Source organism: Nuphar pumila, chromosome 7 (genome assembly GCF_984573655.1).
Source record: "Nuphar pumila chromosome 7, dmNupPumi1.hap1.1, whole genome shotgun sequence".
NCBI lineage: Eukaryota > Viridiplantae > Streptophyta > Magnoliopsida > Nymphaeales > Nymphaeaceae > Nuphar > Nuphar pumila.
Genome location: NC_143255.1, coordinates 128776826 through 128789634, shown reverse-complemented (window position 1 = coordinate 128789634; position 12809 = coordinate 128776826). Strand labels below are relative to the sequence as shown.

At 42.9% G+C, this 12809-nt stretch overlaps 1 protein-coding gene across 1 annotated transcript; it reads left to right on the top strand.

The window, feature by feature from the left end:
• Positions 1-5048: 5048 nt before the first annotated feature.
• LOC149833483 (uncharacterized) lies at positions 5049-7173 on the top strand. The gene has a single exon (XM_090015151.1). It carries the CDS (start codon positions 5156-5158, stop codon positions 6869-6871), a length of 1716 nt encoding a protein of 571 aa, XP_089871277.1. The 5' UTR covers positions 5049-5155; the 3' UTR covers positions 6872-7173.
• Positions 7174-12809: the final 5636 nt, after the last annotated feature.

Below are 12809 nucleotides of genomic sequence, written 5' to 3'. Positions count from 1 at the left end.
TTACTTTGATTCAATATCCAAATAAAAGATTATAACCAAAACAAGTTAGTATTCTTTTAGAAAAATTGTTTAAAAAGTAAGACCCATTTCAAGTGCATTGTTTACCTTCAACTTGACTTAAAATAATTTTATATAGAGAAGGATATTTACTTTCCAACACACTAAACTATGCATCAATATGACATGTTATTTGAAAGTTATGGTTGATTGACTAAAACACCACTATATTCTGACAACAAGCTTGAGTATTTTTCCACCAGCTTGCCTTATGAGGCTATTTTAGGAGTCAGTGGTGGTCAAAGAGGCTCTCATGACTATAAAACCCCACCCACTCAAGCTCCCTTCTTGAGTGCAATACTTGTGGGTTTTAGAGGTATTGGAGGGATTTCTAGCTCTTTTAAAGTAAAAAAATTATTTGGGTTTCCAAACCTCTCTTTTCTCTTATTTTTTCTCTCTTCTCCCATCTTCTTGCCTCAAAGTACCGAGAAGAGTTGGGATCAAGCCAACCTGTGCAACCTTCGCATTTAGGGACAAGCCTCAAAGTAAATCCTAAACTCTTTTAATTTTCATTTAAAACATATTAAATTTTTGTGTTTTCTTGAAATTCATTTTTCAATATTTGATTTTTGAGGTGGTGACTCTGACCTAACAGGGGTCGACCCACCTTTTGCAGGGGTGGACCTAGCAAACATAAGGGTCGACTCTTGAACCCAAGAGTTGACCCTCAAGGCTAACCAACAAACACCAAAATAATAGGGTGTTGACTCCTGAGCAGCAAGAGTCGACCCCTGACCATCATTTTCAAGTTTTAAAAACAAAACCTTGTTAGGATTTCTTGTCATCATTGCAAGTGAAACACTACCACAATACACCCAAAGAGAAAAAACACATCAACTATAAGTATTGTACTATGCTTAGGATTTGGTATCCTATCTCCACCTAGGGTGCATATGCATGTTGGAATAAGATTTCAGACTTGTATTTGATATGATATCAGCCCCAACATCGCATTTGGACTGATATCTAATGGTTTTGGAGGTGTAGGAGACTTTGAATTGGTTTTTGTCAAAAACGATTTATGATAAATTCTATGATTCATGATAATAGCTTGTAAAAAATCATGTCTGATATTTTTAAATTTATGATGGTTGTTTATTTAGCATGATAAACCTTATTAAAATCAATATTTATGGTGTATAATCAAAATAATATCCAAAAAAGAAAATAAAGACCTAAATATTGAAATCAATTTTGGGGATTCATGATTTCTTTTTTGAAAAACAGGTTTTAGGGGTTTATGCTGTTATGTTTGAATCTTATTCATATTAGATGAATGCTTTTCCTGTAAGGCTAAATTTAATTTCACAAATAAATTCATGTAGGTACCAAACCCAATCCTAAATAGGAGTAATTGTTTTTTGGGTTGGTTTGGGTGCACCATGATGAATTTATTACCCAATACATTGACAATCCTACTTAAAAATGATGGATAATCTTAGATTTGAACCTTTTGGCATCTTTATGGGCAATGTAAAACTATAAGAATAGTCCTCCTTGTCCACCGGAGACAGTTTCTTATTGGCTTTGACCATGTCGCAAGAGACGTATACTCCAATTAGAGATAACTTTTTTCATGCTTGTATTAATAAGATGAATAATAAATTACCAATCGGGCCTTGGCTTGTCTGGCAGGAGCAGTTAGTGCACGCCATCTTGTGTGTTTAGACTTTGCAAGTTCGAAACCCAATGGGTATGATTGTGTAAACTGGGAGGGGGTTTGCCTAACCCCATCTAGCTTTTAAACACCAACAAAGATTGTAGCGGAATAATCACAACACAGGGTCACTTTCAACTGGGTCAGGCATAATTCATTCACAATCAATGAAAGGGTACCAATGTCCCCAAGCTCATCTTTACTCCCCCATCCCTCCAACTACGCTAGCCAAGGTGCCCTATAGGTCAGAGCCTAGACACGAAAAATTTGATCAATACCACATACCCCTAAACTTCTACTTTTAATTTGGTGAAAGATATCTTATTGCGTATGTCCCATGATTGGATTGACCCCAACTTTCACTCCTTTTGTCAAAGTATCACTAAGCCATTTTTTGTTAAAAAAGATGGTCAACCCAAGAAAATCTTGCATGCATGGCTTCGCAACTTCTACGTCACCAGGACACGTTAAAGTGGCACCATTTGTTGCACACAACACTAGTGTTTGTCTAAGGGTGGCCATCCAGCCAGCCCAAGCCCGATTAGATAATCAGTCTCAAATTAATCAGGTTGGGCTTAAAGGGCCCTAAGCCCCTATCCGTCCCGAGCCCGATGTAACTAGGTGGGGCTGGGCTCAGGCCTGACTATCGGTCCGGACTGGTCAAATGGCCACCCTTATTTGTCACTGTAAACATATTTTTCGGTCATCATGTTTAGGTTTTATTGTTTAATGGATGTCTGTATATTTTCTTCACAATTTAGGGCTTAGAATTTAGATTGCACATCTATGCTTGGTGGATTTCAATACTATTTAATATCGAATATACTTCCAGATATAACTTAATTTGTAAGAGTCATGTATCCCGTGTGTCTGTGTCGTATTGGAGTCGTGTCCGAGTTTGTGCGACACGGCTCCATACTTTCACTTTTTGCGGTTGGATCTTGTAAACTTTTTACAGTAGAAAAGACCATTATTATTATGATTACGTTAATCTAAACAGTCAACTATACTTTTGAGTGTGGCTGCCAGAGCAACTGGATCAGCGGTTAACCCTCGGGCCCCACCTCATACTCAGTGGGACACGGATTCAAATGGGCTGAACTTGTGATCCAGATCTGATCCATATTATCAGATCTGAATTGTATGTGTGAGCCAGATCCGAAACAAATATGGATGGCTCTATCCAGATCCTGGTTGAAATCATGTAAACAAAGATGACAACATTCATATCAAAATTAGATCTAACCAAAACCTTTTTTACCATATCAAAAGAAATAGGTTTTGCTCATTTTCACTATGTAAAATAGAAGCTTAGCTAGTAATTGGCTCTAGACTATCACTATGAGATCCAAGCTAGATCCAAATATCAACCCGATCTTCAAATGACAAATATGAAGCCTGATGTTTTTTTTAAGGCAAGCTGCAGTTAGTCGGAACCCCACCAGTTATTATTCAAAGTACCACTGGGTTTTGAACCTGCAACATCCCACCACAATGAGACGTCCACTTACAGCTGTTACCAACCACACAGAGCTCGGTTGGTATCTCAATGGGTTTGGAACTCATGACATCTTATCAACTTGGTGAATTTCACGAGTCACTCCTACCGGTTGAGCCGAGCCCTCATAGGCTAATTTGTTTGCGTATTTTTACCGCAATTAGGATAAATGTTTTTCTGTTGGTTCTTAAATTTAGATCCTGATCAAATCCAATCCATTTGTAATTACATTCAAAACACATGTTCTCGACCTATTTTTACCGGGTTTAATAGTGCCATAAAAGATCCAGATTCGGATTCGAACCTACTTCGCCAGATCCATTCCGAGTTCGGGCTCACAACTAGACTTTCAGTTTCGGATTCAGATAAACCATAGTCCGATCGTTTACTAGGTGCGAGGAGTTCAAATTTGTCCTTTTTTGTAGATGAGGTCAACGTCGGGCAATGTTGTAATTTTAACGCGACCTGCATGGAACGCCCTTTTCATTGGAGACATCGAGAAGCTCGTCTAAATAATAATGACTTTAAATTACTAAAATACCCCTAAACTTGTAGCCGTTTCTCTTCAATCGTACCGTACCGGTTCGTTCATCTACGTACCTGTTCTGAACAGTGAGACACTCGTACGGGGACTTAAACGGGTCGGATTTGTATCCGATCTTGGCAATACTGAATCCGATCCTATCAGATCTAGCCTAACTGGATTTGGGTGGAAAAAAGGTAACACCGAATCCAGATCCCATTTGCTAGTAGAATATATTTTTACATTTTATTGGGTTGGATGGGGATTTTGATATGCATATAGTATCCAATTTTGATTATTAATTGGATCCTGTTTGCTTTACTGAATCTGACCAATCGGGAATTTGATACAGGTCGAATATCCAAAACCAATGCTTGAGGGTGTGATTGTCTCATTCCATGAAAGGAAAGGATCTTTCATAAGAAAGAGCACAGAATTTTAAAAACTTTTGTCTGTTCAGCGTTAGTATAAAAGTCCTGGAAGAAGAGAGGGGTACCAAGAGATTTTACAGGCATAAAGAGGAAGGTAGCAATAAAAACAAGTCTATGTGAGAACGCACGATACTTTTAATGCTTTTCCGAGGCTTTCTTTTATAGGAAACATGGTCTATGTTGATAACTCCTCCCCCATGAAAAAACACTTTCCCTCCAAAGTAGTTCTTTCAAAGGAAAGAGGCTTCCCTTTAAGTGGCTAAAGGTGGGAAATAGGCCATTTTCACATCAAAATGTTCACTTTCCCTTCATTTCACGTGAAACAAATAAGAAAGAGTTCTTCTACACTCGAATCTGAATCTCACAATTAGAATCAGATCTCACTTTCCGGACATCCAAATCCATTTACACATAAAAACACAAATCCAATCGGGTTTCCATATCGTCTTTTTTTAATCAGACTGGTTAAATCAATTGAGCACCGTTCACCGAACCGCCGATTTTCCCGCGATTTGCTGAAAACGCCGACGTCACGTGACTCAGCCTCGGTCAAAATTTACGAAACTGCCACCACCGGCAGAGCCATTTCGTAGAAGAACCCTCTCGACGAAAATGCCCCTGAGCAAAAACCTGAATCTCATAGATCTCTACAACCCAATGCTTATGTCATTTCGTCAAAAGATAACCTAACATTTTGGTACCCAAAATCACACCCTGTAAAGCGGCCGACCTTTCTAGGAAGAAAATGACATAAATACCCGCAACGATATAAGTAAGAGACGGAACGGGAGCAGTGTTTCGTCTAAGTGAAAAATGTGGGACACGGGAGGCGGGCCCCAGGGGGACCTCCGGTGACAGAAGAAACTCCTCAACGGAGAGATTTTCTGCTTCGCCATTCCACTCGGTATCAGAGAGCGCCGTGCTCCTTCCATCTGCGCGAACGGCACCTGTTCATCTTTCGTGATTCCGAAACTGCCCTCGAAGACGCCATGGGAGCCCCGGATGAGGACGGCGGCGGTGGCAGCGAGAGCAGCCTCAGGCGGTCGAGGTCGCTCCTAGCGTCGCTCCGGGAGCGGACGGCGTCCATTCGGCCGTTCAGAGCTCGGTGGGCCGCCGTGAACCGGATCCTGGACCAGCTCCCGGCGCAGCTCGACGACCTCTCCGACTTCCCCCGCTCCGCCGGGAACCCGCTTTGTGCGCAGCTCCTCCGCTCCCTCGCCGATGCCCTCGCCGAGACGATGGCCCTCGCCCGCGCCTGCGACGGCGAGACGCCGGGCTCCGGCGGCGTCGGAAAGCTCCGGATGCAGAGCGATATCGACGCCGCGGCGATGAAGCTCGGCCGGAACCTCCGCGACTGCGAACTCCTCGTCGGGAGCGGCGTGCTCGAGAAGGAGGAGGAGGCGGCGGCGGCGGTCGGGCAGCCGCCGGCGAGGTCGCGACGGGAGGCCTTCCGGCACGAGGCTCGGACGCTGCTCGCCCGGCTCCAGATCGGCGACTCGGCCTCGAGGTTGGCTGCGCTGGACTCGCTCCTCACCCTCGTCGGCGACGACGACAAGAACGTGGTAGTTGCGGTGGCACAAGGGGCCGTCCCGGTACTCTCGCGCCTCCTCGACTCGGCCGCCGGGTCGCCGGAGCTCCGGGAGCGGGCCGTGTCGGCGATCGCGAGGGTCTCGCAGGTGGCGGGCTGCAGGCACGCGCTCGTGGCTGAGGGCGTGCTCGGGAATCTCCTCCGGGTCGTCGAGTCGGCTGGAGGGTCGGCCCGAGAGCGGGCCTGCGTCGCGCTCGAGACGCTGACCACGACGTCGCCGGAGAATGCACGGGCCGTCGGGACGAGGCCCGCCGTCTCGGCGCTTGTCGAGATCTGCCAGATCGGGACGCCCAGCGCGCAGGCTCTCGCAGCTGGGATCCTCCGGAACGTCGCCGGAGTCCGGCGGGAACTCGCCGAGGACGACGACCGCCTCGTGCCGGCGCTCGTCTCGCTCGTGAACTCCGGGACGCTCGCGGCGCGGGAGAACGCGGCCGAGTGCCTGGTGAACCTGGCGAGAGAGGACGAGGCGGTGAGGCTCGGGGTGGTCCGGGAAGGTGGGGTGCAGTTCCTCCGCAGCTTTTGGGACGGCGCCTCCACCGTCCGATCGCAGGAGATCGCTGTCAGGATCCTCCGGAGCTTCGCGGACCGCATCCCCCTCGCCTCCTCCGGCTTCGCACCCCGGCTCGCCGACGCGCTCAACTCCACGGCCGCCTCCGTCCGGGCCGAGGCCGCAGAGACCATCGCCGAGTGGGCGGGGGCGGCAGCCGGGTCATCCTCCGACGATCTCTCGGCCTCGAGGGTGTTCGGCGAGGCGAATTGTGTCGCACCCCTGGTCCGGATGCTCGAGGGGAAGGGGGTAAGGGAGAGGGAGGCCGCGGGCCGGGCTCTCACGGCGCTGGTGGAGTTTGCGGGGAACCGCCGGATTCTCAAGAAGGAAGAGAAGGGGGTCGCCACAATCGTGCAGATTCTTGATACTTCGATCAAGGATGCGGAGAAGAAGTGGGCAATCGCGGTGCTAATTTCGCTGTCCAAGTCAGGGAAATGCAGGAAGCAGATGGTGGACGCCGGGGCGATCGGGCATCTGCAGAAGCTCGCCGGAGCGGACGTCTCCGGAGCGAGGAAGCTTCTCGAGTGCTTGAATCGGGGGAAGCTGTGGAATGTGTTCTCGAGGACGTGAGGGAAATTCGGGTTTTTCTGGCACCTTAGTCGTCTCCGGTTTCCACAATTGAGGAGCCCTGCGTGCTATGATCCGTATGTATAGTTTACTGTGTTCCCTCCCTCCTTTCTTCTTCTTCGTCCTCGTCTTCTTGGTATGCTCTACTGGTTTTAAGAATAAAGAATTTGTCGAGGGAATTTGAGACAAATTGAGGGAATTGAATAGTTGATTGTCGTTGCTGTATATTTGTTTCAACTTATTGGAAAGTATTTTCTTGTAACCCACTTTTAACAATTTGAATGCTCTTGATTGGTCTTAGTTGGGAGATTCTGATGTTTAACTTTGTGTATTGGGGCGTTTGCAAGCACTGTTTCTGAATCTTGTGTTTGATTGTTTGAGCACTCTTTGGGAATCTTAGATTAAGAGCATTAAGGATGCAAGTAATGAATTTTAATTTTTGCAGTTCTAGATTTCTTCTTCACCACCATCATCATTTCTCAATATCTTCCATATTTTCCCATTTTGACTTTCAGATTGGCTTCCAATCTAATCTGCAATGATGTATGATCTGTTTCAGAAAGTATACTTGTTGCTTTTAGGCATCCCATTTACCGTCACTGTTCCAAGTTCCTCATTTTACTTTTTTAAATCAAGCAATTTGGAAATCTTAGAGCAGGAGATCGATATTGAATTCTTAAGGGGGATTTCTGGATGCAACCCTTATCCGGAAGGCTGGGATAAGTGGGGAGTGTGGTATTATGCTCCAGATTGCAATTCCCAGCATGACCCACATCTGTTGCTAAGTGAGTGCTCCAATCACCCCCCATTACGATCAAGGTGGTGGGACTAAATGTGCTTCATAAATGGCTGAGTTGTGGCATCTTGATCATAGTTCTTAGATGCGTGAATGAGTACGACAAATTTGCCAGATGGGAACCAGTGGTCTATCTGGTTCACTTGTTCTCTGTTTCTAAAGTTTTCCAATGTGTTAAGGAAAGCAAAAAAAGAGGGGGAAACTTTGTTGGGCGATTTACCAGCTGTTAGGGTCCACCAAGACCCACCTTTCTCTCTAATGAAAAGCTCATTTTCCCTAAAACAACACAATAAAGCGTGGAAGGAATTTTCCCTTTTTTCTTCCTTCACGACTTCAATGCCGGCTTCCTTTTCATGCTATTAAAATAATTTCTGCATTTTCATGCTATTGATTTGTCTGATAATGTTTTGTTGCATGAATGGTCGATTTTGTAAATTAGTTTGCAGTATCACTTGCTCTTTTTTATAATATCGCTTTCCTGCAGCCGCATTTATCATCACCAAGCTGTGTTCTGCAAAGTTTTCTGCAAGAGCATATGCAAGGGAACACTGAATTGAATTCTGCCCACTACAAACAAGTGAGTAAACCAAAATTTATATATAGCTTGGTGGTACGGCTTTCATGAATTTAGATTTTTGTTGTCAGCCATCAATGAAACTGTGAGATATTCATGTCTCTCACCTGCAATTTCCTTTTTCTTTCCTTTTTTTTTTTTTTGATGAGTCATGCCTTCAATTCAGTTACTTTCAAGGACTGCAGAAAAGGTACAGGGCAGTATGAGGGCGGTCCAACTGGCTTAAGACTTATCTTACGCATTAATTAAAGTTGTTCAATAACTATTTACTTTGGTTAATAACCCCATAGCCACTAATTGAGAAAAAGATGAACAAAAGCATCTTTCTCACTAATGTTTAATTCATCAAGGCCAGGCTAATGGGGGTTATTAAGATGCTGATGGGAAAGGGTAATAGTAACAAGGTTTAATGGTCTTTTTTTTTTAACTTATAACCCGAAGAAACCGTACCCAACACGAAGACTTGCTCCTGATGTCTCAGCCTGCCATACCTATGATTGTCTCCGAGACTAGGATCCCTGCCCCGGCGTCCTCTGCATTGTTATCAACTTCTCATTGATGTCTTGCCGCGATGAAGGATCAGGTGCCATCATATTGCACACTTTTTTCACCAACAGAAGATGGAGGGCAGATCAGGTGCAGCGGCACACAAGTGCGATGTGATTGCTCTTGATCTGCCATCGTCTTGCCACCAAAGACCTAATTTCTTGTGAGGGGCCCCTTTGATGAACTGCATCAGCAGCTGTATTGCTTGTGTCCTAGGTGGGCCCCACAAATTTTTTTTTCAGAACCATTGATGCTCTAGATGATCGGCACCTAGTGCATTCAAAATGGGCGGTTTAAAACAGAGGTGTGATTGCTGCCGTTCATCCAAGGACTCATAAAATTTCTTAGGGCTTTTTGTTGTTCAGACCCTGTGATCTCCATGCATTTTTTTTAGTAGAAAAATGTGATTGTGATATATATGTAGGCTTTTTAAAATCTTAAAAAATCAAACGGCTACCAAAATTGAAAAGATGCAATTACACCTATGGTGTCTGCCAGGTGGGTGTAGGCCCTGAATCGTTTGTCAGTATAGGTATCGGCCCTGAATCGTTTGGCCAACGATTCGGGTGTATTGGGCTGATACCGATACTCAAGTGAATCCTTCTGTATCGGACAAAAATAGTAAAAAAATTATGTGTCAGTCAGAACATGACACGTGTTAAAACTATTAAAATAATAGTAAAATTTTAATTTTTACTATTTCTTAATATTTAATAAAAAATACTGATTTAGGGGTTGAATCGTATTGATTTTCTGATGATACGATACTTATTGGCCAACACATACAAGGCTGATAAGCACCAATACTCGTAACAGTTCACCATAGCATATATATATAGAGAGAGAGAGAGAGAGAGAGAGAATACATATATAGAAAACTGAACACAGTAGGCCCCATTTTTCGCCCCCATAAGTTTTAAGTGTTTATCGTTAGATGTATTTATCATGCTGGATTTAGTGAGAATAGACTCTTGGATCATGTTTTTCTGTATGAAAAGCTATGTTTTTCTAAGTAGGGAAAAACTTGTACCTTCATAACCATTTATTTTGGATCACCAGAAAAACTTGTATACATGTTAAATTCTGACTATTTAAATGAGACCTAACAAAAAAAAGGCTTAGGGAATGCATTACTCGCACGTGTGTGTGTTAGAAAAGTTTTAAAATATAAAATTCTTTTAAGTTTTGTTTCCCACCAAAAGTGTTTTAAAAATGTTTAGTTCCATATCTAAGAGAGAAAAGTTTTTCAAGTGGTTTAAATAGAGAGTTTGTTATCTATTCTTTACTTTGGTAAGCCTTAAGTCTTTAGCTGGCTTGCGAAAGTTGCTACGCATCGTGCAACAATGGACGGACCATTTGTGCGCGTGTGCGCAAGAGCGCTTGAGGCGCAATGTGGCGTTTTGATAACGCACTTTGCGTGTGCGTGTAAGGGCGCTTGAGGCGCAATGTGGTGTTTTGATAACGCACTTTGTACTTCGTATACTCGCAGCGGTGCGAGGTGCATATGAGACACAAATGTCTATTTTGTTTTCTCGGTTTTGAGATGTCTGACAGTTTGAGAGATTTTAATTACATTTATATTGAGTTTATGGTGCATTTTAGTTGTTGGACGGTTTTGAAGGCCTTTAATCTACAATTAAAGGTGGGTGACTGTTCAGATACCTTTTCAAATTGTCAAATTTGTGGCATTTAATCTCATTTATCGCAAAACATTTTGGCCTTACTAGAAGTCTATAAATCTCTTCGTTTTCTCATCTTTTGAGATACGAATTCCTGACTCTCCAGTTTTCTCCTTTCTTTCTTCTTGATTTGGCTTGCAGAGTTCAAGTGTAGAGAGAGGTCATCTGTTCTTGCGAAGCTGAGGTTCAAGCCTAGTTGTATCATGGAAACTCAGTCGCAACAAATTCTTTTTTCGCATCTTTGGAATTCCCGGAATGGGGCGATTGAAGTTCTAAAGATAGCGATCTTAAGAACGTGCCTCTAGGCTTGAGCTCTCCACTTCCTTAAATCCTTTTTGTCACCTGTTTGCACTAACAATTTTAGAATCTTCAATATGGCCTCTGATTCAACATCCAACTCCATCAATCTGCTTAGCCGTGACCTTGAAAAACTTGATCGATTTGTTGGGTCAAATTTCAAGCGGTGGCAATCAAATGTCTCTCTCCTGTTGTTTGAGTTGCATATCGACTATGTCCTAAAAAAGGCTTGTCCCATTGTTGTTGCTGGAGAAGTTGAGACAGAAGAACAGAAGAAAGAGCGAGAGAAGTAGCATACTGACAACTACCGATGCAAAGGGCATATCCTGAACACTTTAGTTGATTCTCTCTTTGACTTGTATTCACCATTGGAGTCGGTTAAAGAGTTGTGGAATGCTCTCGAGATCAAGTACAATGCAGAAGATGCTGGTAGCAAAAGATTTATCGTAGATAAGTATGTTAATTTTTCTATTGTTGATGATAAGCATATACTTGCTCAAATTCATGAGATGCAAATATTGGCCTATAAAATCAAAGGAGAAAGTATGTATCTTGATGATGACTTTCAAGTTGCTGTCATCATTAGGAAACTACCAAATTCCTGGAAAGAATATATGAATCACCTAAAACATAAAAATGAGAAAATCACTTTAGATGGTTTTCTTAAGGACATCCGAATTGAGAACAAAACTCGTCTTCATGACAAAAAGAATTCAAGTCCTAAAGAGAGTTATCCTAAAGTGAATTTTGTTAGTAACAAGGGTGACAAAATCATGAAAACCCAAAAAATCAAAAAGAATTTCGTGAAAGGAAAAAAGTAAACTGATAAAAAAGAAAATAAGTTGCTTTGTTTGTGGTAAGTTTGACCATTTTGCTAGAGAGTGCAGAGAAAGCAAAATGACTGATCCTAAGCCAAATGAGTCAGAGGAGAGGCTTGTTGCTGTAATCTCTGAAACCTTCATAGTGACAACAAATAAGGACTGATACCTGGATACTTGAAGCACTGTTCATGTGACAAACGACAAGAACTTGTTCAAGTCATATGAAGTAGTGTAATTTACATTTAACAACTCAACTTCCTTCATGGGTCTTTTTTGAATTTACATTTTGCTTCCTTCCCTACCTTCCACTACCCGTTTCCAAACATAGCCTTAATGTAATGCAAGCTGATCATGAAAGAAACTAGTGAAATCATACTTTAAAAAAAAAAAAGACCAGGGAAATCATACTTGTCCAGAAGTCCGCGAGACATCGAATGAAAACGTACGAAAATCAATAGGACTACTAGAGAGTGTACGCTCAAGGGTACCTAAGAAAAGGGAGTAGAGAGTGAACCATGTGAAAGCCTATGTTGTCTCTTTTGAAATGAAGAGCAGTCATGGATTCTTTGTATTTTTGAGAGAAAGTCATGGATTCTTTGTCGAGGATCCATTCTAGGGACATCCCCTTTTGCATAGCAAGGTTGGCTATCAGTCAGTGGCTTCCCCTCATGGAACTATGAGCCCTTCAACTCTGAAAGATATAAACTTTGGCACGGTATTTTGTGGTGGGAACGCAGAGTTGATAGCGATCAATCTTTAGCCGAAGGGTCTAAAGTTAGATTCCAGTTGTCAAACAGGGTAAAAAGTTGGGGACGTCCCTTTGATAATGTTCCCAAAGTGGTAGAAATGAATATAGAATACTTCTGGAGCAAGGTAGTACTGCATTATTGTGTTTTGAGGGAGGAAAGAACACGAGCATCATGATCATCACTGCGGCCCATTAACAAGGTTATGGCAAAATGACTCTAGGCCGTCCATCTTTCAAGATTGATGGTTGACATAAAGTACACAACTCATCAAACAAGTGACCTTGGTCATAGACTAGCTTCTAGCTAGTATTTGTTAACAGAGCAGAAAGAGATTTGATCCTTACTACTCATGCTCAAGGTTCCCCACTTTCTAAAGTCTCGAAATTTTCATCCCCAACATCTTAATTTGCTGATCTATCTTCATTCATAGGTCCAAAAGACAAATAAAAGCAAGATTTTTGTGTCGTCCTGGAAGTGCA

Excerpts from the sequence above, each read along its gene's own strand:
- LOC149833483 (XM_090015151.1), top strand. The coding sequence starts at position 5,156 with ATGGGAGCCCCGGATGAGGACGGCGGCGGTGGCAGCGAGAGCAGCCTC.